At 38.6% G+C, this 25,751-nt stretch overlaps 2 protein-coding genes and 1 non-coding gene across 3 annotated transcripts in view; 2 read left to right on the top strand and 1 right to left on the bottom strand.

Moving 5' to 3' along the window:
• Positions 1 to 10,606: 10,606 nt before the first annotated feature.
• LOC105445701 (splicing factor 3B subunit 6-like) lies at positions 10,607 to 16,863 on the bottom strand. Its single transcript, XM_030974967.1, has 4 exons — positions 16,798 to 16,863; positions 13,684 to 13,802; positions 12,113 to 12,251; positions 10,607 to 11,140 (listed from the first exon to the last, which is right to left on the bottom strand). The coding sequence occupies exons 1-4, from the start codon at positions 16,825 to 16,827 to the stop codon at positions 11,051 to 11,053; spliced, it is 378 nt and encodes a 125-aa protein (XP_030830827.1). The 5' UTR covers positions 16,828 to 16,863; the 3' UTR covers positions 10,607 to 11,050.
• On the top strand, positions 13,027 to 13,150 carry LOC115920091. The gene has a single exon (XR_004062179.1). It is a non-coding gene; the product is annotated as a U6atac minor spliceosomal RNA (small nuclear RNA).
• The window catches only part of LOC100891813 (germinal-center associated nuclear protein), a 27,846-nt gene continuing 18,955 nt past the window's right edge, over positions 16,861 to 25,751 (top strand). Inside the window, exons 1-9 of the mRNA XM_030974965.1 lie at positions 16,861 to 17,011; positions 18,583 to 18,757; positions 19,358 to 20,227; positions 20,882 to 21,084; positions 21,632 to 21,740; positions 22,243 to 22,335; positions 22,919 to 22,996; positions 23,581 to 23,717; positions 24,552 to 24,626. Of these exons, the coding sequence (XP_030830825.1) occupies positions 16,979 to 17,011; positions 18,583 to 18,757; positions 19,358 to 20,227; positions 20,882 to 21,084; positions 21,632 to 21,740; positions 22,243 to 22,335; positions 22,919 to 22,996; positions 23,581 to 23,717; positions 24,552 to 24,626 (1,773 nt within the window). The 5' untranslated portion in view covers positions 16,861 to 16,978. The remainder of the gene's footprint in view (positions 17,012 to 18,582; positions 18,758 to 19,357; positions 20,228 to 20,881; positions 21,085 to 21,631; positions 21,741 to 22,242; positions 22,336 to 22,918; positions 22,997 to 23,580; positions 23,718 to 24,551; positions 24,627 to 25,751) is intronic.

Here is a 25,751-nt window from a genome sequence, read left to right as displayed (position 1 = left end):
GGATCCAGGGGGGGGGCCGAGCGGGCCTTGGCCCCCCCCCCCCCCCCCGCAAAAAAAAAAAAAAAAAAAAAAGAGAGAGAAGAAAGGAAAAGAAGGGAAAGAGAAATAGGAGAGAAAGGGAAAGAAAGAAGAAGAAGAAGAAGAATAAAAGAAAAGGGGGAAGAAGGAGATCGGGGGGACCGAAAGGGCCTTTCCTCCCAGGCTGTTGACCCCCCCCCCCCCCCCCCCCCTCCAATCAAAAAAATAAGAGAGAAGGAAGGAAAGGGAAAGAAAAAAGGAAAAGAGGAGATACTGGCGTACTAATGGGAGGGGGGGGGGGGGCTTTGGGGAAATCAAATTCAAACGTGGTTTATTTATAATTCCACAACGGTGGATTACAAATAATGCTGAAATGACATAATTTCCGAGATTTGTCCTCACTTTTTAGTAAATTATACGTTTGTATATGTGTTTGTTGGAAAATGACAAATTCCTAAATTTACAGCCAGGCACGAAATATGATTCTTGAGATTCCTACATGTCAGGGCCCGAGGTACGGCAGGGATCGGGAGCCTCGAGCTCCCTCCCCCCCCCCCCCCACTTTATTTGAAAAAGTATATTAAAGAGAAAAAAAATAGAATGAGCGCAAGAAAGAACGAATAGTTAACTGCCAGTGTTAAAAAATGAGTCATCAAAATATGCTCATCTGACCGTGATTAAATGCCTAAAACCCTTAAGCTTCCGGGGCTCTGCCCCCTGGATTCCACCTAGGGCGCTACGGCAGGCCCTTAGATGCTCATCTGACGGTAATTTAATGCCTAAATCCCCGCTTTTGGGGGGATCCGCCCCCTGGACCCCACGCCAAATAGTGACCTGCCAGTGTCACAAAATAATAGGTACTAAAAAAAATGATCATCTGACCTTAATTAAACGCCTAAAACCCCTGAGCTTCCGGAGCCGGACAAGTTATCAAAATGTGTTTATCTGACCGCAGGCGCGTAGCCAGCCAGGGGGGGGGGGGGGGGGGTCCCCCAAATCGGAAGAGGACGTAGAAAGTAAAAGGAGCAGACAAAGAAAATCTTTGAAATTCAGACAAGGATTAAGAGTATAGAGAACGGTACAACGTATCGTCTTCTTTCTCTAATAATTTATTGAAACGTCAAAGCTTCGCGCAGGAGGGGATGGGGGGGGGGGGGACTGAATTCAGACAAGGATTAAGAATCGAGAACGGTACAGTGAATTGTCTTCTTTCTCTTATAATCTTATGAAACGTCAAAGCTTTTGCGCGAGAGGGGGGAACCTGAATTCAGACGAGGATTCAGAGGCGAGAACGGTAATAATAATCTTTAATGAAACGTAAAAGCTTCCGCGTTTTGCGCGAGGTTGGAGGGGGAACTACATTCCGACGAGGATTATTTTCGAGAACGGTAAAACGAAAAAGCTTCCGCGCGGGGGGGGGGGGGGGGAACCTGAATTCAGACGAGGATTAAGATTCGAGAACTGTACAGCCAATCGTCTTCTTTCTCTCATAATCTTATGAAACTTAAAAGCTTCCGCGCTTCGCGCGGGAGGGGGGGGGGGACCTGAATTCAGACGAGGATTAAGAGTCGAGAACGGTACAACGAATCGTCTTCTTTCTCTAATGAATAAATGAAAAGCTTCCGCGCTTCGCGCAGGAGGGGGGGAACCTGAATTCTGACGAGGATTGAGAGTCGAGAACCCTACAACGAATCGTATTCTTTCTTTAATAGTTTAATGAAACGTCAAAGCTTCCGCGCTTCGCGCGGGAGGGGAAAAACTAAATTCAGATGAAGATTTTGAGTCGAGAACGGTACAACGAATCGTCTTCTTTCTCTCATAATCTTATGAAACTTAAAAGCTTCCGCGCTTCGCGCGGGAGGAGGAGGGGGGAACCTGAATTCAGACGAGGATTAAGAGTCGAGAACGGTACAACGAATCGTCTTCTTTCTCTAATGATTTAATGAAACGTAAAAGCTTCCGCGCTTTGCGCGGGAGGGGGGGGGGGAACCTAAATTCAGACGAGGATTAAGAGTCGAGAACTCTACAACGAATCGTCTTCTTTCTCTCATAATCTTATAAAACTTAAAAGCTTGGGGGGGACCTGAATTCAGATGAGGATTAAGAGTCGAGAACTCTACAACGAATCGTATTATTTCTTTAATAGTTTTAATGAAACTTCAAAGCTTCCGCGCCTCGCGCAGGAGGGGGAGGGGGGGGGACTGAATTTAGACGAGGATTAAGAGTCGAGAACGGTACAACGAGTCGTCTTCTTTCTCTAATGATTTAATGAAACGTAAAAACTTCCGTGAGGGGGAACCTGAATTCAGACGAGGATTAAGAGTCGAGAACTCTACAACGAATCGTCTTCTTTCTCTAATAATTTAATAAAACGTAAAATTTTCCGCGCTTTGCGCGGGATGGGGAAAAACTAAAATTCAGACGCGGATTAAGAGTCGAGAACGGTACAACGAATCGTCTTCTTTCTTTAATAGTTTAATGAAGCGTCAAAGCTTCCGCGCTTCGCGCAGGAGGGGGAGGGGGGCTGAATTTAGACAAGGATTAAGAGTCGAGAACTCTACAATGAATCGTCTTCTTTCGCTAATAATTTAATAAAACGTAAAAGCTTCCGCGCTTCGCGCAGGACGGGGGGGGGGGCTGAATTACGACAAGGATTAAGAGTCGAGAACTCTACAACGAGTCGTCTTCTTTCTCTAATGATTTAATGAAACGTAAAAGCTTCCGTGAGGGGGAACCTGAATTCAGACGAGGATTAAGAGTCGAGAACTCTACAACGAATCGTCTTCTTTCTCTAATAATTTAATAAAACGTAAAATTTTCCGCGCTTTGCGCGGGATGGGGAAAAACTAAATTCAGACGCGGATTAAGAGTCGAGAACGGTACAACGAATCGTCTTCTTTCTTTAATAGTTTAATGAAGCGTCAAAGCTTCCGCGCTTCGCGCAGGAGGGGGAGGGGGCTGAATTTAGACAAGGATTAAGAGTCGAGAACTCTACAATGAATCGTCTTCTTTCGCTAATAATTTAATAAAACGTAAAAGCTTCCGCGCTTCGCGCAGGACGGGGGGGGGGGGGGCTGAATTACGACAAGGATTAAGAGTCGAGAACTCTACAACGAATCGTCTTCTTTCTCTAATAATTTAATGAATAATTTAATGAATCGTAAAAATTTTCGCGCTTCGCGCGGGAGCGGAAAAACTAAATTCAGACGAAGATTTTGAGTCGAGACCGGTACAACGAATCGTCTTCTTTCTCTAATAATTTAATGAAACGTCAAAGCTTCCGTGGAGGAGGGTGGGGGAAAACTCGCCCCTCTCTGCACCGAACCCCCCCCCCCTCCGCATTACGTCACTGTTGGTCATCGTTACGTACCAATATTTGGCTCGCATAATTTCAAATTTGGGCCCCCCCCCTGAGAAATCCTGGATCCGCGCCTGGCTTAAAGAGTAGGTTGAGTTCTGGGAAGAGGTGAAAAATAATTTGTGAGCATTACTCATTCTTATTATGCAAGTGTGGAAGAACATCAGTTAAGACATGTTCCCTGAAAAGCATGGCTCTTCAAATGCCTTCATATTCTAAATATCCATGTAACATCGTAAAAATCGGGGGGCCGGCTTTTTACGCCACGTGTTCGTGTAGTCCCATATACATCTTTCTGTGCAAGTGTTTGTAACTTTACCAAGACTTGGCCACATTTCTTATCATTTTGATGATTCCAGAACCTTGCAATACACACAAATTCTTATATGCTAGATCATCAACCTTTTCTGGTCGGTTCCACACCGTTTCTTTCACAATGCAATCGCATGACCAGAACTCAACTTCATCTTTAATTATACACAAAGATGCTTTTTCTTAGGTCTTACATACTTGTTGTTGCTTACCGGTAAGCCAAATTAAGCTTATTTTATCATATGCCGCGATGTGAGAGTTCATGTATTGCGTGCGTTGAAGGGCTGCATGATTGAGCAGCGAATTTGTATTTGCTTTTTTGCACAGATTCACCGCGTATTGCCAGTTACACTGCTGCTGCATGTGCGAAGACATACCGTGCTAAAAATTCTTAATTTTCATTTTCAAATGTTGGCAGGTATGGTCTTATATACAATTGAAGCCATGTAAACATCTGTTCCAAAATCGAGAGTGAAATCCTTTATCATGCATGGTGCCCCATCATTAATACTTGTTAAGAATACTGTGTCTGGTGGAGGTCATTTGTTTGGTTGGCTAGGCGATTAGCTCAAGCCTGGATGTATATGCAGCTCACAGTGTTATAGAAACAATAATGTACATACATGATATAGTATTATTGTTAATATATGCATTTTGCCCTCCATATTTTTATGCAAATCATGATGCTATAGTAATTGTTATGTCATAGATAGGAGTCATAGATAGTTCAGTAGGATTAGATTTCAAATCTGCACATCTGTTGTTACGGCTATCAAATGGTTTCTGGTCTGTTGGTGTGTGAATCATCTAAAGTACTCAGCTTCAAATCTTCCCAATCAAATAGAGACTAGAGTAGTCTATTATTCAAGTTGTCCTGTTAAATCAGTTTTTAATTGGTTATATCAGTTTGAGTAATAGTAGTCATCGGTCAATTTTAGATTTTTAGAAGAAAGGCTCTTTCATGTTGTGAAATGCTGCTATCACCTTGTACACCGAGACGATAACCAATTTGAGATTCTGAATTTTGAAATGCTCTGTCAGTGGTTAGCACACATTGGTTTGAGATGTACACTTTTAGACTTTGCATTTCAACAAACTATTTATCAAGTATGAATTTATCCCCCCCCCCCTAAATTTTTGTTTTAAAGTCTTGGTAGATAAGCTTACATATATCTCTATTACGAGAGAAAGAAGAACTGTCACTTTAATTAGCAAACAGATTACTAGAGTTTTGGTTCAGATTATCCAAAATTGACACCTCACATCCCATTTGTCATTATAACCTTGCCATATGGGAAGTGGAAATGCATGATGCATCATATAAGTACTGTAGCTACTGAAAGAATGTACTCATATTTGCTTTCATCTGATGCAGCTCGATATTTATGAGGTGTGTGGCTGTATTTTACTTGATCTTATCATTTAATCCAACTACTTATCTCTGATTAATCTTGAAATTATACAATGACTGAAATATTATCTTATGTCAATTATTGGGAATAATCCTTATTCAGTATAGAATAGATACAGGATGACATACATATAGATATGTGTTTTAATCAAGCTGACCCTTGATGTATCATAATGGACAAGTATGGGACCAATGAATAAATTAGTATAGACTTCCCATGTAGTTATTGTAGTACAAGTTGATAATTATGTCACACAGTTTATGACCAACTGTCCAGTTCTTGTCCAATATTTGTCCGAAAGTTTTTTGTCCAGAGATTGGAAAGTTGGCACACATGATTCAGTTTTGCAGATGTGGTCTTCTAAAGTAGGTCCATGATAATAGTATGGGAAACTCTTTTTATAGATTATATTCTAGAGTCCATACTTACTTCTTATTTGTCCTTTCATGTGGCATGCAATAACTGAATTTACAGTGTACCTCATTTGTACTGTGAAGTATTTAGCCTGTTCTCCAAATACTTAATTGTGTTTGGTAACATACCAATATAGTAAAGGCCAGCATTTGTTTGTAAACATGAAAGTTTTTCTTGTTCATGAAGATATTTGCATGTAAGTATTAATGGATTTGGTGAAGTTCATAGGATGCTTTAGCAGTATTTATTCACGCCCTTGCAAAAAAGGGGAAAAAAATAAAGAGAAAACACTGAAAGTATGATGAAAGCTGTAAGCTTGATTTTATGAATGGTAGAATATTGATACCTTATTTTTATGTGATAGAAAGAGAATATCTGAGAAAATCAATGATGATCATAGTGTTATTTATTCAGCCTGTATGTATGGTTATGATGCACAATATATCTATGTAATATATTATCCAGGTCGTAGAAGTCTGTTCCAGTTATGGCAGAGTTTAAAATGGATTGTTTTATGTTTTAAGTATTTTTTAATCAATATTTGTGGGTGTAGTGGAAATGAATTATCCTTAATCTTTAAGATTAGTTGAAATCGTGATGTATCCCAAATGATTTTGAACAGCAAAGCTTTGTGTTTTTATGTTTACAGTGTTTGTAATGTTATAAGGAACCATGATTGCATGCAAAACCTCTGTATGAAGATATACATTTACAAATGTATGTGCTCACTATTGGCTAATGTCTTGAATTAGGAAAAGAAATATGCAATTTATTTGTATCCTTTGAAAAAAATTACATCCCTTTTGGCACAAATCGTTATTTACAAAATAAAATTTAGTTTTCCCATTATTTGTGCCAGACTGGCATATGGAAATACTTGAAGCAGGATGTATTTGGTTGACTTGTGCTATTTTTGTGAATAAGCCAATTGCAATTTGCAGTGAGATATTTCTCCTTTGGCATCTGGTTCAAAATTTGGAACAACTTCAGTTATTGTTATTCTTACATGTGGAAATGTTACACACATGTACAAGTCAATATCCATACTTCATGCCCTACAAGAAATATGTTTATTAAATGTACATGTATTAATCAATTACAACTCTTAAATATTGGTCTAAATGTAGGTGCATACAGTTGCACAGCAGTGAATACAATACTTATATTGGGGGTATTGGGAGTTGCAGGTACAATGTACAGTATCTTTATGTATCATTGTAAATGTATTTGAAAGTAATATTCACTTCCATCCACTTGCGTTTTCCTATGATCACTTTCTTCCTGTCCTCTTCTCTCTCCCTCTCAGAATCTTCTTCTTTTGTCCCAGTATTGTCTTTCTCTGTCTATTATATAGTTTTTAAGTGTATAGCAGTATTCTTTTTAGATCATGACATCTTTTGAATTATTGTACGTTATTTGACAAATGTGTTTCAATCCATCAAATGTATGTGAAATTGATCATTTGAATATTATAATAGTAATTTTTAAACACTATAATATTTCTTGAATGTTTTGTTCAGTCTAGCAGTTTAAAATGTTGATATTGTAAAGAAATTTGTAGTCCAGTCAATAAAAAACGAGGGATTAATAGCTTATACACGTCTCAATGAATTGTATGAATATTTTCTTTAAGAAAAAAAATGTCATTACTAATAGTTTTATATTTTGGTGCATCAAGCTATTTAAACTGCCAGCCATTTATCATATTCTACAATGCACAAACTTTTTGTATCATTTTTATTTTGAACAGTTAGGTAACGATATGTTGAGTTGACAGAAGAGAGATTAATCTTTCATTCTTTAAGAATGAACAGATTCTCTCCATCCTATTGTTTAAAACTCCTGTTCATCTAATCTTCCTGCCACTTCTTATACACATGTACCTGTTTATTAATTTTGACTCAACTCAGATTTTTGTTTTAGCTCAATGAGACTATATCATGACATGTCACATTAATAGTTAATTATACTTATGGGAATAGCTGTTAAAAATGACAAATGTTTATGCTCCGATACGCTGTTTTTATTATTCTTGTGCCAAAGTTAAATTGTATCGTGTTCTGTCTCCTATGTTACAAACTTACAACCATGGGGTATTATATGTTTAAGGTGTGCACACTTCTTTGTAACTCAGTGAATGGCAGTCAGAACTTTAAAGTCTGTTTGGAATTGCAGTTTACATGTAAATGTATTTGATTTTGCAAAATGTTATTTTTTCTTTGAATTCTTATTAAAAGCAGTTTGAGTTTTGCAATGCGATTGCAACTGCAGTCATCTACAATGGTGATATTGCAGTCAAGACATGGTGGCAATAATTTATCCTGGCAATTCTGTGACTTAACAGGAATTCAAAGAGCTTCTGGAAAATTAATAAAACATTTGCAAAAATAACAGCTTTTGCAGTATTAGCTTCAACACTACAGGGTTGTATTAAATTGTTAAAGAGTTGTAGTAAAGAAACCAATAGCTACACATCTGACCAGCATTGGTTTGTTCCAGCAAACTTTGGGAGTTATAGTATAACTTTGAAATGAGTTTTGTGGAAACAGTACATTTGTTGTTGGATTTAAACCTGAATAAACCACTAAACACCAAAGAAAAATATATGAGTTATCTTTTGTTTTGCTTTCTTTTTAGTATGTGGATTCTTTTCTCATCTTTCATCATCTTTCCCACAGCAAGCACACTGACACCTACACATTAAAGAAAACTAAGTATTTATGGACATGAAAATGGTGTTTCATATTAAAAACATTTATTCACAAAATATTTACAACTTTGAATGTCAACACTGTCATGATTTGGAAAGAAAACAAAGAGAATGAATGTAACCCAGGAGCATAGACCTCCAGGGAGTGGGAGAGGGGAGAGTGGGGGACACATACATGTAGTCATGGGCAAGTTCAGGTTCATTTTAAAGCTGCAATGATCATCTCTGGTGCTTAATATTATGTGGACTTAAGAATGCAGGGCTCGACTTTATCGGGAGCCCGGTGGCCATTGGCTCCCTGAAACCCCTGCGGGCTCCCTGAAAAAGTGCTTGAGGAGCCCGGCTGGCTCCCTAAGTTTTTCTAGTATCAGCCACGAAAAATGCTGTTTCTTACCAGCACTTTAATCCATGTTTTAATCCATCTAAAAACCCAAATTCCGCAGTCAAAATCATGAAATATGCGCTAGGCATTCCAAGGCACACTTGGCTCAACTCCAGCGCGAATAATGAGTTGCAAAAGAAAACACATCGAGATCAGTGCAGGAATGCCATGCATGATAACGTTATATCTCCGCACTCGTAACGAGTGCGCAATACATGCTGCATTGTATGTCGGTGCACTCAGAGAATGTACACACTAAGACAATTGCACGTGGTTGCTGCGTTGCCAGAGCTGAGTGTATGTTTACGTCGACTCGTGTTTGTGATACATGTGCGTTTGTGATCGTGAGTGCTTATTCTTCAGCGTGCGTACCTGGATGGACTTGATTATTGTTTGAACATAATTTTACGAACTACAAACTTCAAAGGCGTGTGTAAAAAGGGGTTGATTGTTGTTTTGTGAACATATGTACGAATTAGGGAGATTCGTGGCTAATCGTTAAAACGGCGTGTATAAACGGTCAAAGGGACTGAAAAGAATAAAATATGGAATAAAAAAGTTTGACTTGAATGTCGTTGGACTAACTTAAAGAGAAGGTTGAGTTCTGGGAAGAGGTGAAAAATAATTTGTGAGCGTTACTCATTCTTATTATGCAAGTGTGGAAGAACATCAGTTAAGACATGTTCCCTGAAAAGCTTGGCTCTTCAAATGCCTACATATTCTAAATATGCATGTAACATCGTAAAAATCGGGGGCCGGCTTTTTACGCCACGTGTTCGTGTAGTCCCATATACATCTTTCTGTGCAAGTGTTTGTAACTTTACCAAGACTTGGCCACATTTCTTATCATTTTGATGATTCCAGAACCTTGCAATACACACAAATTCTTATATGCTAGATGATCAACCTTTTCTGGTCGGTTCCACACCGTTTCTTTCACAATGCAATCGCATGACCAGAACTCAACTTCATCTTTAACGGCAATCAATAAATAAATTTATTATTTCTTTCATATGTTTTCGCAAGGTTTGTGTACTACTATAAACTGTTGTGTGTTTTTTTCTTACAGTTTATGTATTTCACAAAATGTTTTTATTGTAAACTGAAAGTAATTTAGCCTTCCATGGGTTGGCTGTCATATAGTAATACGTCATTTGATTAATTAAAAAAAAAAAAAAGTATTCGACTATTTCAATCACGTTTCGTCTGCTATTACGACTTAGCTTTTATTTGCAAGATTTCATTCATGAAAACAGTGAGTCACGTCGACACTTTCAACATAGTGCCTGTGTTGTTTGGTAACGATTGCATGAGAAATATAATCAATGACTATATCTGATTCTCATTCTGATAAAACCTTAAGTCCAATGTTAGACTGTTACTGTAGCCAAAGGGCTTCATAATAGTTGTAAGATTAATTCTTCAGTACAGTCAGTTAATCCTCATGGTCACATTTACACTTAATAATACACCCCTCCCTGGTCCCGGCGCTGATGATTATAAAAAAAGGTATCGTGACGGTGTGTTTTAATTTTTTAATAGTTAATGACCATTATGACCACAAAAAAACGTGATAAACTTGGGCTCCCTGAAACCCCTGCGGGCTCCCTGAAAAAGTGCTTGAGGAGCCCGGCTGGCTCCCTAAAAAAAAAGTAAAGGTCAGGCCCTGGAATGCATTTCAAACCAACAGACATCTACAATTTACAACTACTCACAGTTCTGTCAGTAAGAACCTAATCTCACGCCCCCCCCCCCCCCCCTCCCTCAAAAAAGTTATGGTGCTTTCAGATGTGGTACATTTGCCTCTGAATAGAATTTAGAAAAAAAATCTGACATATAAAAATACCTATTTCAAAAGCATGTATGTATGGGGATGTAGAGAAGTGGTTTTTGGACTTTTTTCCCAATGGAATACTTATGCAGCATCTACAAACTTTGACTTTAACCCCTGAAAAAAGATAACGGAATCGTGACAGGATTCAACTTTCCTCACATTTTTGTTTAATTTGCTTAGTGTTCAATGTCTGGTATATTTCTTTTCGTTATTTATCCAGAACATGTCTACCACTTCCAAAAGGCACAAATCTGGACCAATCTGGACCATAATGTACGGTCAGTACGCAATCCCTGCCTGCATCAGCATAAACAGGTGCCCAAGGCAGTCAACTTCGCTCTTAAAATCAGTCACTTCATACAACATAATGCTTTATCTTCAGCAATCCAAATGCCTTGCACTATTGGACTCTTCCAGATTCATGACGACTCTGATGGGCGCTAGTTGTGTCTGGGCTCGATCTGACAAGGTGTCTTTTACTTTTGAACACCACTAGTCTGTGACACAAGTTGGTGGATGCTATCCAACCTTGGTAGTACACTGTACTTGGTCCATAGACCTTTAAGTGATGTTTAATTCATTGAGTTCATAGTCCATGAGTTGGTGAGTGTTATTTGATCTCGGGTGTACTCAGTCCATATTTCGCCTTCATCTTGTCGAGCTCTGCCTGCTTCTTCGCCTCATCCATCTTCTTGAAGGCCTGTTGGAAGAGAGAAAGAGAGAGAGAGGGAGGGAGAGAGGGAGGGAGAGAGGGAGGGAGAGAGGGAGGGAGAGAGGGAGGGAGAGAGGGAGGGAGAGAGGGAGGGAGAGAGGGAGGGAGAGAGGGAGGGAGAGAGGGAGGGAGAGAGGGAGGGAGAGAGGGAGGGAGGGAGCGAGAGATAGAGAGTAAGAGAGAGAGAAAGAGAGATAAGGGGGAAAATTGTTAATGATCATTAAAACCATCATCGGAAAGTTACATTTTTTGATGCAATCAGGTTTTAGCTCAGTACACTAAACACAGAAATGTGGACAGCAAAATCAATATAGAAATTACCAAAATTGATGATTCTTTTCCAAATGCCTAGGGATGACACCACAATGAATTCACATGTGACATGTAACACCATGAATATGATCATGAGTTCTGAAGCTCCAGCTTTCTCTTAGAGAGAATCGGTGTTTTCTGCTCTAGATGAAACCGGTTGAGTCTGGAACACATAGATTTATCCCCACTCTTCCTGTCTATCTTTAGGGTTAGTAATCCCAGACTTTCCCTTACACAATTTCATTGAGAGCAGACATACTACAGCTTTAGAGCTTGTAATATCATGCAACATTGACAAAGAGGGTTGCTGCTATTTTAGTATTGTAATAATCGAAACACAGGAAGCGTAATGTTGCTATGTCAGGCAAAATATAAAAATGATTTTAAATGTGATCATCAAGAGCAACCACTATTTGGAAAGGTTAGCATGAGACTACACAGGGTACTTTGTCGCACTTCATGCAAAGTGAGCAACTTTAAAGTTGACTTATTGTCAAAATAATTACACATAAATTTTTTTTTTTTCTTTTGAAGATGGAAAATATATCAAGTTATTCATGAAATAATGTTATGACAGATAGTTCCTTGATATCTTCAACATGTAACTTAATATAAATAGAAAAAAACACAACCATGATTAGCACTTACCCTATTTGACTGGTAGTAAAGAACAACCAGGTACCTGCCACAGACGTTGAAACCAGAGAGATGGTCGCAGGCATTCTTGGCATCAAAGATGTCTTCATAAATCACATAGGCTGTCCCCTTTGTGTCTGGATTGACACCTCTGGTTTAGGAAACATAAAAGAAAAAATATCATGAATATACGTCCCAGTATTGTGTTACACAACAGAGTTGAGGCATTCTCAACATTTGGTGAAAGTGTGATCCTGCCAAAGCATTTGCCACACCATTGAACAGACCATACGTCACATCCTTTGTTATAGTGCACTGATCCATGACCTTTGACCTCAAGCTCATTTGCATATCATCTTGAGACAACATCACTCTTAATTATTAAAGTGACATAACATATAAATTACATGATGATACATGTTGTAATGGCAGTATATCACTCCATCATTTAGATGGCTATCACAGGACATTGCTAGTATGCAAATGACCACAGGTGCTCATTTACATATCATTTGCATATTTCCCATTTTCTGGGTGTTTTATTAATTCTAACATTTACATGACTTAAGCCAAGGGTGCTGAGACTAAGGCATTATAGCAATGTCAATACTTGCTCCTTCATTCAAAGAGCTGCCCACGAAGATGACATGTATGCAAATGAGCACAGCTACCTAATTTACATATCATTTGCATATTTCCCACTTTCTGAGTGTTTTTATGCTCTAACATTTGCATGAAGCATGCTAATAATGCAGAGACTTCAGGATTTATTTCAGAAATTTATATTTAATGATTTGCAAGGAAAATGCTGCCAGTTTTCCACAGAACACATACATTTTTAACAAATGTTAGTAAATACTAACTGTGCCTATAATACTTTATCATGTGTGAGATATATATAAAGGTCCTTCCACCCCATGGCTCTTGTGTTGTATGAAAGGAGAGAAGGTTAGCACTCCCCTTGATAAGGACGGAATTCACCCTCGGGTGACAACACACAAATGGTTAAGGCACTGCCACTTACTTTGTGGCATCTAACCACGTTTTTACCCTTGTAAGATCATAAATTTAAACCAATTCTTGAACTTCGAAGGTAAATGTAATCTAATCATAATCTTAAGATAATAAGATGGGGTTTTGGACACTGTATATTAGCCAGAGCAATTACCCCAAGCCATGCACATGCTGATATCTATCATATGAAAACTTTTGTTCCCTGATTTGAAATCGGTATGATGTACACGAATTCTTTGGAAGTAGGATGCACACAAATTCTTTGGAAGTACGATGCACAAGAATTCTTTGAAAGTTTGTGATCTCTACTTACTGGATCTCACCCTACATTGTATATCGGCCTAACTACCAGGACATTTTGCCTATGGTCCTTATTTTTCCCATACTAGCTTTCATCGACCCAGAAAGTGGCGAGCAAAAGTCACTATCGGTACATCTTTGAAAGATCTGTCGTCTCTATTTCTGAATGAAAACTGACTCCCCAAAAAACATTTGCATGCAGTTAATACTATCTTACCAGTATCATTTTACAACTCCTGAGCATTCACAAGGAAAGATGAAATACTTACACTCTTATCTGTCTGATGGCTCCATACTTTCCAAAGATGTCGTACATCTCTTCAGCTGTAATCTTGTAGGGCAGGTTCCTCACGTACAGAATTCTGTTCACCTCCGGAGGGAGACGAACCTATAAAATTGAATTAAGAAGATGATAACATTTTTGGTAAATTAACATGTGAATTATAATTATATGAATAAGTGATAAAACTCACTGTCAGAGATGCACCCTCCAAACATAGTAAAGACTTTTACACTATAAAGATTTGCACTCGAACAATGTTTAAAGGAAACCAAAACCTTCATGTGTGTGTGTATTGGGTTTTTACAGACGTGTATCAATCAGATATGATTATTTACGTCTGGGACCGACCTTTAAACGTCACCATTCGAAAGACGTGACTCAGTTTCGAACCTGCGTCCTCGGCTGAATCATTTTGTAACTTCCACTTTTTAGCTGGATTACAGGCGCACGCCACAACGCCTAGTTATCGAACATACTAAGTTACTTTTATTGTAAAGTTTAAGATATTTGAAAAATATCAGTGACAATTTGAACAAAATCGGGCAAGGAATTAGGAAGTAAGAGCTTTTTGAAATGACTAGTCACTAGAGGGCAGTATTCAATTTGATGACATCATCTGTGAACAACTCTCCATGCCTTTTGTACATCAAATTTCATGTTTTTCCTTCTTTCTTGTGATTGAGATAATGTACTCCCCCGAAAGCAAGATATAGAATGCAAAATGATATTCTACTTCACATGTTATGAAGTCGGATCAAGAACACAAATGAATACGAAGAAAACAAAAAAATTGTGAAATTTTATGTACAAAAGGCATGAAGAGTTGTTTACAGATGATGTCATCAAATTGAATACCGCCCTCTAGTGACTAGTCATTTCAAAAAGCTCTTACTTCCTTATTCCTTGCCCGATTTTGTTCAAATTTTCACTGATTTTATTCAAATCTTTTAAACTTTACAATAAAAGTAACTTAGTATGAAGGTTTTGGTTGTCTTTCAATAACTCTGTCTTCAAATACTTCCCCTCCCAAAAAGGACCTACATATGAATTATGGATGGACTTCCATGATTTGAGTATAAATTCACAATAATTCTGCAACATATGGTCCTGGACTCCTGGGGAATCCTTATTCAACTAGAGATTTAACTTACACAAGAAACAAAACCACCTAGAGGGCTACTTTTTCCAGCCAAAATTTTGACTGTCATGTGTTAATAGCAAAAACTGTGCCGCTTGTGCACCAGCCATTGGTTTTTCATTATCGATAACCCTACAGGGCTTAAACTCAGACTTGCATTTGCAGCAAGGCTGAGTTCGCCCCAAGTCCGAGTTAGCCTGACTCTGTAAAAACGATGGTGATTTTATCTGTGTGGTATTTGTAATATTTTCAGCAAAGTTGGGTAAAATGACAAGCCCTAGCCTCTGGCTCTGACTGCTGTTGAGTGTAGAGCTCAGTTTTAACAGCATTCGCCTGACCAGACATGCTTGCAAATGTGAATTGCGTTATCCTATGATCTTTCAGCCAATTCAGGGAGAAAAATAAAAATGGGGTAGAAACCCACAAAAATGTGTGATTTTTTCCCAAAACTCTGAAGTACAGGGTAAAGATCTACAATAAATTGGATAGATCTCTATGTCAGAAGGGACACTGGACCCAGAACAAGGACCGTCCGCATAAACGAGGATATCTTCGTAATCGCAGACAAATCGGCCCAAATTCACAAAGCAAGGTTTGAGCTCAGACCAAGGTTTGAGCTCAAACCTCCTTTTGTTCCGCCAAACCTCCTTTTGTTATTTACAAACCAGGTTTGTAAATAACAAAAGGAGGTTTGGCGACACAAAAGGAGGTTTGAGGTCAAACCGTGGTCTGGGCTCAAACCTTGCTTTGTGAATTCGGGCCAGCGTGTCTAAAGAGAAGGACCATCCGCGTTTGTAGGTGTAGGGTTACCGATCTGCGTGCTGGCAATGCGAAAAACGGATTCAGCGTAATTACTTAATGACTTTGTGTACCCCCACTCAGGCGCGTACGCAGGGGGGGGGGTTTGGGGGGTTAAACCCCCCCCTTTGGAAATTTTTTGTGTGTAAACCCCCCTAAAAAAAAAACTAAAACCCCCCCCTTTTGGATTTTTTTTTTATTTTTTTTTATTTTTTTATTTAATTATTAAAAAAAAAAAAAAAAAAAATTATTCCCATGGCCGACCTAAAAAAGGTGACCTTACCCCCCCCCAACGGAGCAAAATGTCAAATTTCCAAATTTCGAGACCAAAAAAAAAAAAAAAAAGTGTCCTCTTACCCCCCCCCCGCTTATTCAGCGGTCGGCTGAGTCGTTTCAATTTTTTTTGGGACCAAAAAAAAAAATAATGTGTCCTCTTACCCCCCCCCCCCCCGCTTATTCAGCGGCTGGCTGAGTCGTTGCGAAATTTTCGGACCGATTTATAAATGTTAAAACCCCCCCCTTGAAAAAATCCTGCGTACGCGCCTGCCCCCACTAGATCTAGTCCAACGTACATATACTTTTACGAGCTGACCGTGACATGACACCGACAGTCTGTTTTCCAGAGGAATTACCGTTCATGATGTGAAAGGTAGAATCTATGCTGCGTAAGTGATACTGATAGATCTACATGCATCATGGAGCATCGTCGCGGAATCCATTTTTTGCATCGCAAACGCGCCCATCGGAAATGCAGAAGATCCTTATTTTTTAAGATGCGATTTGTCCGCGTTTACGAAGATATTTTTGTTTATGCGGAAAATCCCTAGACATGGACCAGCGCCCCTACTGATCAGTAAAAAACTATATTAATTTTTACATTCTTTGTGTAACTTCCATGACACAATCATTTTAGGGCAGCAGCAGAGTCAGAGCTCACCACGCAGAACGCGACGGCGGTCATGCCGGGAGGATTTTAGCTTTTTTCACGCTGCTGTTCTCTCGATCTCTCTCTCTCTTGTTATGGAAACTTCATTTACTACAGAATAAATTACTTTCTGAAACAATTAAAACTCTCTGATATTTACATAATACTATTCACAACATTATTTTGTTTTAAAACAAGGGTAAAGTAATGTGGAGTCCTATCAAAATAAAAATTCTTACATTTTGTCGGCGGGCTGCTTGCATCGCCATCTTTACGTTTTTGGTCGGTACTGGTTAATTGTGAACGTAGCTGGCGCGCTACCAGATAGCGAAATTCAACTCTGTCTGAAAATAATAAAGTTTTGTTCTAAAATGCTACGAGATCTAGTAGATCTAGATCTGCATTTTAACGGAAATCACCATGAGTAGCAGGGGAAGCTATAGTCAGAAAAAGGTGAGGTATTTCTCTTCTTCTAAGCACACATGAACAAAAGTTAGCGAATTAACTTGTCACTGCATTGTGATGAAATGCACTTTAGTCCCGTAAGGCCGTATCAATGGTTCTGGTGTTGTCCAATTTGTTTTTTTCGACGCGCCAGGAGAACGTAACTCCAACGCAAAGTGGACTTCAAATTGAGCAATAGGTCAACAATTTCTCCTGGCTATATCTTTGTTTTGAAAACCACTCATTCGTTTGCACGCACAGGCTTGTGTGAATGTCAATATGTGTAGATCTAGCCTGTATAAATGTGTGTGAGGCGTAGACCGAATTTTCCGTCTCTTTTCGTTAGCCTCTTATTGGGGTAGGGTCGGCTCTCTCTTTAGAGACGGAAACCGTCTATACACATTCCCTTGATAACGCCACGGCCATTTCAGGTCGTAGCGTTTTGCCCCCAAAATCCCCCAAAATGTCATTTTACCTCATGCATTGATTATTTAAAATTAGGAGAAGGTTATACTACATCGGTTCCACTTACCAACTTGACTGAAATAATCCGTTTAATGGTCCCTTTTAAGGAAATTATGGGTCAAAATCGACATCCATGTTGAACATGTTGAAATCTTGCAAGCCGTGTTAAACTCTCGCTGCGCACGGAGTCATCTAAATCAATCTCATCCCTTCTAGTCTACGCCGAAGGCAAAACGATTATGAAGGAAAAACTGCGCCATCTACACGTTAGTAATGGCGTTATCACAGTTTTCCTTTATAATCGTTTTGCCTTCGGCGTAGACTAGAAGGGATGAGATTGATTTAGATGACTCCGTGCGCAGCGAGAGTTTAACACGGCTTGCAAGATTTTCAACATGTTCAACATGGATGTCGATTTTGACCCATAATTTCCTTAAAAGAGACCATTAAACGGATTATTTCAGTCAAGTTGGTAAGTGGAACCGATGTAGTATAACCTTCTCCTAATTTTAAATAATCAATGCATGAGGTAAAATGACATTTTGGGGGATTTTGGGGGCAAAACGCTACGACCTGAAATGGCCGTGGCGTTATCAAGGGAATGTGTATAGACGGTTTCCGTCTCTAAAGAGAGAGCCGACCCTACCCCAATAAGAGGCTAACGAACGAAAGAGAAGGAAAATTCGGTCTATGTGAGGCGCAGCGACGTGATGCCAATGAAAATGTCGAATGAAGCAGTGCGGCATGTGCCGATTTGCAGAATAAATGGTGGGCTCCTAACTGTTTAGGTTGATGGCTAATCATTTCAGTTTCCTGACAAATTATGCCTTGACCTTGCCCTTGGTGGATCTATGAGTATGACTAATATGGCAAAATGTGATGCCTTTTAAAACTTATATTTAAATAAGTACCAGGTAAATAGTAAAGAGATGGAAGGAAAAGGTTCAAGACGATGTGGGATTATCCACACAAGAGGCAGAGCAACTAGCCCAGGACAGATCTGACTGGAGCATGATTTCTTGCAGGGGAGCAAAGGGACACACCGTCCTATGCACCTAAGTCAAGTCAAATAGTGAAAATCTAAACAATAAATTAGTATCTTGATCTCATTGCAGAAAAAGGAAGCAGTGCGTCGACTTAGCCAGCAGCACTCACGACAGGCAGCCAGAGCAGGGCCTACCAGTGGGCCCCATTATGAGCTTGGGAGAAAGAGAGCGGGCCCGGAGAAAAGGAGAAGGTCCAAAGATGAACCAGATCCTGGTGCTGGGCAGAGAAGGAGAGGTAGAGAAGGTAATAGATACTAGATGGGCTTTTCCCTCTTTCAAAAAAAAATCTGCATAAACGAAAACTAAAAAACAAAGCAGAAAAACTTCTACTAACTTTTAATAAATTCTTAAAATAAAATCTTGACAGATTTAGTTTTACTCCTGAATGTTAGAGAAAAGGGTAAGACCATAGGAAAAGAGGTTGAGGACAAAAATGGTCACCATTCATTATCGTGAACTTCCTGTAAATGGAAACCTGCCCTATGAGGACAGGTGACTATTTTTCATAGTTTTGTCCCATATGTAAAGAAAAGCCTGTATTAAATGATTCTCATTAATCCCACCAATATAAACCAACATAAGACATACAACAGACTGCCAACATTTAATAATCCAAAATCAGTCGTATTGAAGTCAATGTGGAGTCAGTTTGGTCGTGTGACTGAGTTAAACATTTTATGAAGACCTAACATTCTCATTATCTCTTTCTATTTTGGGAGGTGAAAGAAGTTTACAAAGAACATAAGTTCTAAATGCCTCGTAAGAGATGTCACTTTTTAAAAGCATTTTTTTTCAAAGTTTTATTTTGAGTGACATCTCTATTCTTTTATTCTTGTGAAATCAGATGCTGGAAAGCGATTTATCAGTCCAATGAACAACCCGGACCTGGCACCAGGTACCTCTGCTCCAGACACTTTGAGGGTGGGACAGTTTGGAGAGCCAAGCAACGTTCCTTCAGACTCCTCTGAGTCGGAGCTTTTCACTCAGGGCAAAATTGGATCAATGCCAGGGTCTTCTCTTTTCTCTCAAGCATCGTCTTCTGGAACTTCTCACCTTGCTCAAGAATCCTCTTTTGGGGATGCACCGTCCAGCATGTTTGGCAAACCAAGTGTTCCCTCTTCGTCTTCTGTGTTTGGATCTCAGTCAGCAACATTTGGATCTTTTGGGACGGGACTTAAGCCGTCTCTCTTTGGTCAGGGTATTATTGATTCTGACTCTTCCCTCGAGGATGCAGGAACAAAGCAACCCAGCTTCCAGATAACCTTTGGTCCAGTTGGCGACGATGAGGCAGGTATTGGTAGATCCATTGAGGCCCAAGATGCTCCAAAGTCAGACCGACGCATTCTCTCCAGAGATTCAGCTTCGAATGAGAGTAAAAGAAGCAGTGGTTCCTTTGGACAGATCTCCCCTCGTAAGGACGACGTAGCCTTCCAGCAACCCAGGAGAACCTCTCTCAAGAGAGACCTCTCACCTTCCAAACCATCGTCCGTGTCTCAGCGCCCTCTCACTTCCCATGACGACATGTTCGGGTCAGACATATCGGACATGGAAAGCTTTGGGTCAGCGCCCTCAAAGCCAAAGGTCGAGAAGGAGAGCATGCAGGGGAGGGCATCGGTCAAGAGGAGTGGTCTCTTTGGCAGAGCTCTAGATGATGCGAGTGGACGCAGAGAGGCAGAGCCCAAGAAACAACGAAATGAGGAAAGATCTCCCAAAGGTAGGATTAGTATTCACTAGCACATCACCTTTTTCTTTTTGTATTGAATATCAACAAAAATTGCGATGATATAGTATATGTTGATAGCATGTGTAGATAATGTGTGTAGATATTGTGTCAAACCGATTTTGTCATTGCAGAGAATAATCACAAATTTCTCTGTATTTACAGGTCTTAAGACCAACTTCCTTTAATGCTAAAAATTAGTATACTTACGATACTTATAAAAAAAATCAGTGTAATATGTTATGTATTTATTGTTTACAATTCATAATTAACAAATGTCGTATTTGCTTATTCATCTTCAATAAAAAAAAGTGGAAAAGCTGCTACATTACTCTAACCTGAGTTCTCAATAATGCATAATACCCTTGATCCTCATTCCACATGTGGAGGATTTCCAAGAAAAAACATCAGGGGCAAATTCTCCCAGACAAGGTTAACAACAAAGGTGATCGATATGTTAATATTGATTCATACTATCAGCCTGCAATATTGCTTTGATCTTCCAAAATCTCCCATGTTTTTCTGCAAAGACCCTCACTTTGGGCCAAAGGTAAACAATTTCCAACTGAGAACCTTAGCTAAATCTCATCATTATTTTGTTTTTCTTTCTCTCTTTCTCTGTTGTTCTTTGCTCTTATCTCAACCTAGAGTCTTCAAGAGGGAAGAAAGAGACTTCTTTGATTGTCAGTAGAAGCGAGGTCAATCACTTGACCACGATCATCGTAAAAGATGTTCCTGATCAGTTGAACAACCGAATTTACATAAACAAGTTGTTCTCCAAGTTTGGCAAAGTGAAGAAAGCAACTGTGAACCCTCGAAAGACGATGGCCACTGTGTACTTTGAAGACCATGTGAGTTTGTGCGATGATATGTACATGAACATTAAGGAATATTATCATTAGTTGACAAATACGTCTTATATCAGATTCAGATTTGATTGTCCACGTTCAAAAACACAGAAATTTGGCCTCCACTGGCAGGAGATAACAATGAATAACATAAGAATACATAAATATGCACAAAACAAATCAATTAGATTAACAAACACATTAACAATACATTCTGACAAAAATAAGAGGAGATATGGAATGAAGGAAGATGAGCAAGAAAAGACAGGAATATAGGTAAGGAAAAGAGAGAATAAAAAGAGAATTATATGGTCTAATTCAGACATACATGAGAAGATATGTATTAAAAGGGATGAAGAGGTTGATATACAAATAAGTGGAAATTTGATATACAAATTGCACAAAAACAACAATAAAATCCATCAAAAGTACTTGAGATTCTTACAATTGACAAATTCTTGTGATTAAGCATTTATTTCATATCATACTATTTTTGTAATGTTTTTTTTTAAATTATGTTTCTTTTTTCATAATGTTGGATTTTCTCTAGGAATCGGCAGCTAGAGCAAAGCGTGATGTCAAGACGTTGAAGGTAGGGACCCAGCCTGTTACAATCTTCTGGGCGCAGAAAGACAAAGGCAAAGAAAAAAGAAAGAGTGGTGAGTTTAATTTTTTTTTTTTTACATCTTTGCGTACCTGAATATGGCAGCATTGCTTATTACTGGGTCCTGTCCACCTTCAAGTTTTGTCCTTGATCAGCAAATATTTTGACAAAGCTCGAATTTTTAATACATTATATCAGTACACTAAAATCAGTGAGAAAAGATGCCCAATTCAAGAAAACTTTTTTCAAATGCTTACGTGTACTCATTTATTACAGTTATCCAACCCACCCTTTAATTAGGTACTTTACCCTCCCTGAGATTTCACATGAATTCAAATCCCCCCCTTACTCTTCCAATAGTTAATGATATGTAATAAACAAACAAAGAGTAATCTCAAGCAAAATATGAATGATCAAAGATTGTTTAACTGTTGATGTGTATTTCAATGTTTAAGGAGTGAGGGGGTAAAAAGTGTTATTCACTTTATGACACCATTGACAGTTTTTCCCTCCAATTAACTTTCAATTCATATTATTTGAATCATTTTGTTTTACAGATGAAAATGTCCCTCCATCTACCAGTGAGACTAAGACAGAAGCAGATCCTCCGCCAAAGAGAGAAAAACCTCCACCTCCTCCAGCTTATAGTGGTGAGCAGTGTAACTGAGCATTGATGTACAATGGCAGTATATGGGCAAAAGATGATATGATCAATCAAGAAAAGTCTTTGATGTAAAATAATTCATAGTTTTCAACATATTTTTGTTAATGAATGTCTAGTAAGCTTACATTATGTCATATGTGTATATTCAAAAGTGTGATTTGTAGAAAAAAATGATTGTTCACCAAAATAATGCAGACTTCATATTTTTCAGAAGTATACTTTTCATTGATATGTAGTAAGTTTGCATCACGTATATATATATATATATATATATATATATATATATATATATATATATATATTCAAAAGTATGATATCAAAATATTACTTGTTCTCCAAATAGTGCAAGACTTCCTTTGCTGTATGTAATGTGTAATTTTATTTGTACAAACTATGTAATTTCTTTTTTAGTTCTTTGCCAAAGTTATTTAGTGGTTGATTCTCTAACGATAGTTCAAGCTCAAGATGCTATTGTTATCTGTGTTATCTGTGTTATACACTGTGAACACTAATTCTTTTGAACTGGCTCATCATTAATTTCCACATATGCTTTCTTACGGTATAAACAGGGAGAAACACTAGAGGGTACCATACAGCATCGGAGAGATACGAAGCTTTAGAAGAATGGGACAAACAAATCAGAAAGGGTAAGTTTAAACAATTTGAACTGAAAGCCGTCAAGCGTGATATCAAGATGAAATGTAGACAGGGCCGGAGAGTCATTTGCTCCCCAGCTCTTTTAAACGCTCTTGTTAAAAAAGCATATCTGCACTAGTTTGGCCAGGAGGGATTAGACCTCCCTGCGTGGTCACTGGCAGGTTCAAATGAGAAACACTGTAGAAGAGACACAAAAGGTTTGGTCTTTATAATCAGGTAGTCTCTGCGTACAGATGACTGTTAAAGCATGTGTATTTGTGTCCCATGCAAGGACTGACCAAACAGAGTGACCTGACTACAGCCAAGAAGATGACCGGTACATGTCCAGACATGTGTCCAGAGAAATTGGTCCAGAGGAGATGTAGTCCTTAGGAATAAAGATGTCTTAGTTTATTTGTTTTTCTGTTCTTTTCTATTCTTTTCAAGGAATGACCAAAAGAGTGACCTGGCTACAGCCAAGAAGATGACCGGGCCATGTCCAGACATGTGTCCAGAGAAAGGTCCAGAGGATATTTAGTCCCTAGGAATAAAGATGTCTTAGTTTATTTATGTTTCTTTTTCTTTTCTTTTCAAGGAATGACCAAAAAGAGTGAACTGGCTACAGCCGTGAAGATGACCGGGTCATGTCCAGACATGTGTCCAGAGAAAGAGAGATACATGAGAGAAGTCCAGCGGAGACTCAGTCCTTATGAGATGATGCCCGGACAGAAGGTGAGTGACCTTTGAACTCAAGTTTGAAATATTATAACCTGTCAAACTGATCAGAGATTTTCAAATTGATTGGCAGACTCTTATTCTAGACTGAAAATGCAAAGGTCTTTGGTTCAAGCCCCAGCACGGCACTTATGTCCTTGAGCAAGGTATTTTATCTACATTGCTCCTCTCCACCCAGTTGTTAAATGGGTACCCGGTAGGATACAAAATTGTTGTGATTGGATTAGCATGTGTGCGCTCGTAAAAATGGCGACTAGCTGGAATTGTCCCCAGAGAATGGAGAAAGTGCACTGTTATGTGCAGAATAGTAATTCTCTGACAGGGTAATGATAAGACTGGGATATTATTACTATTATTTTTAGATCAGGTTCCATATTGAAACGTGTATCTATCTATCTACTGATATCTCTCTATTTCCTATAGACTTAGGGGTCTTCAGCTGTTCTTGTTCTACATATCTGCTTAAAAGACATTCCTTATCACTAGAATTAAATGGAATTTTAAAAAAGTATCTTTAAACTCTTATTTAGCCAAGGTAGCCACATCAATAGTTGATACATTATTTTTTCAGAGGGTCCCTGCATAATCACATTATGAAAAATACTTTGATTAAAATGTTGACATTATAAACAATCCTGCAATTTACGTACAATGAGGTATATCTACATATTTATATAATATTTATCTGGCAATTGGTAATTTTTTAATCCTCTTTCATTCTTCATGTATCATTATCGTGGGTGATATGGTATATTGCAATAACTGCTTTGACCCAGCATGACTCTTAACCATATTTCTGATGTCCTATGTTTATTTTGATTGTACTTGCAGATGGAGAAAGGAGTGAGTCCCAATGTTTGTCACCAGAATGCGGTAAAGGAGTACAGCAGGTCATCTGCAGATCAGGTAACCAATTTTGTGTCAGGCATTTTAGTCCCATTTACCTAATTTATACCAATGTAATGTTGAACTCCTGACCAAATGGAATGTGTAAGATGGATACAAATATTTGTTTAAAAGTACTACATGTATGTCCTATTTGCAGGCCCAAAAATGAAAAGGTTAAATTCCAATGGCATTTGAAAGACAATACTAATTTAGAACTTCCTCCAAAACGAAAGGGCTTGAAAATTGCTCTTAGTGGGAAAATAACAACCATTAGTTGTTGAATCGACTTAAATGATTGCAATCACCTAAGTAATAGTCTGATTTTCAAACCCTTTTTCTGAATGGTTGTATGTTTTGTGATGCACAAAGATTCAATTCAGTTGATTTTGGCCATTACAAGTAGTGGGTTATTGATGTGGATAAATGCTCATGTACCTCTAATAGCTCATTATGCCTCCGTTACGAAGTAGCGGGAGGCATTATGTTTTCGGGTTGTCCGTCCGTACATCCCGTTCTAGTGATCGCGTTATCTCAAGAACCGTTATATGGATTCCTGCCAAACTAAGATCATGTATGTATCTTGCAGAGCCAATGAACTGAGTAGATTCTGGGGTCATGAGGTCAAATTTCAAAGGTCATGGGGCTCATTATGTATGCAAAAATAGCTTGTGAACGCATTCTCATTAGAACTGACACATGGATTACTATCAAACTCAGGACATGTATGTTTCTTGCAGAGCCAATGAACTGATTAGATTTTAGGGTCATGAGGTCAAGGATCAAAGGGTCATACATGTATATGAAAAAAAGCTTGTAATCACGATATTCTGAGAACCTGTTAATGGATTACAATCGAAGTCAAATTTTAAAAATTTGCTTCTGTTTTGGTTGGTATAATCGCCCAATGGCGGAGGCATCATTTTCGACTGCGCGCAGTCAAAGTTCCATCTAGTTTAATGTATGTTATTACCAAAGAAAAAAATGTGTCAGTGAGTCACTCAATAGTGTTTTACAGCGGAGTCTAGAAGATAACAGGTTTCCTTGCATAATTTGAATACTAGGACACTGCTAATGTTGAATTTCACAGATACGACATATACATGGCATATTCATAATTCCTTCAAGGTTCTACAGAACTTGATG

Source organism: Strongylocentrotus purpuratus, unplaced genomic scaffold (assembly GCF_000002235.5).
Source record: "Strongylocentrotus purpuratus isolate Spur 01 unplaced genomic scaffold, Spur_5.0 spur5_scaffold_7, whole genome shotgun sequence".
NCBI lineage: Eukaryota > Metazoa > Echinodermata > Echinoidea > Camarodonta > Strongylocentrotidae > Strongylocentrotus > Strongylocentrotus purpuratus.
Note: the sequence above shows the minus strand (reverse complement) of the source record. Positions and strands in the feature narration are given on the sequence as shown.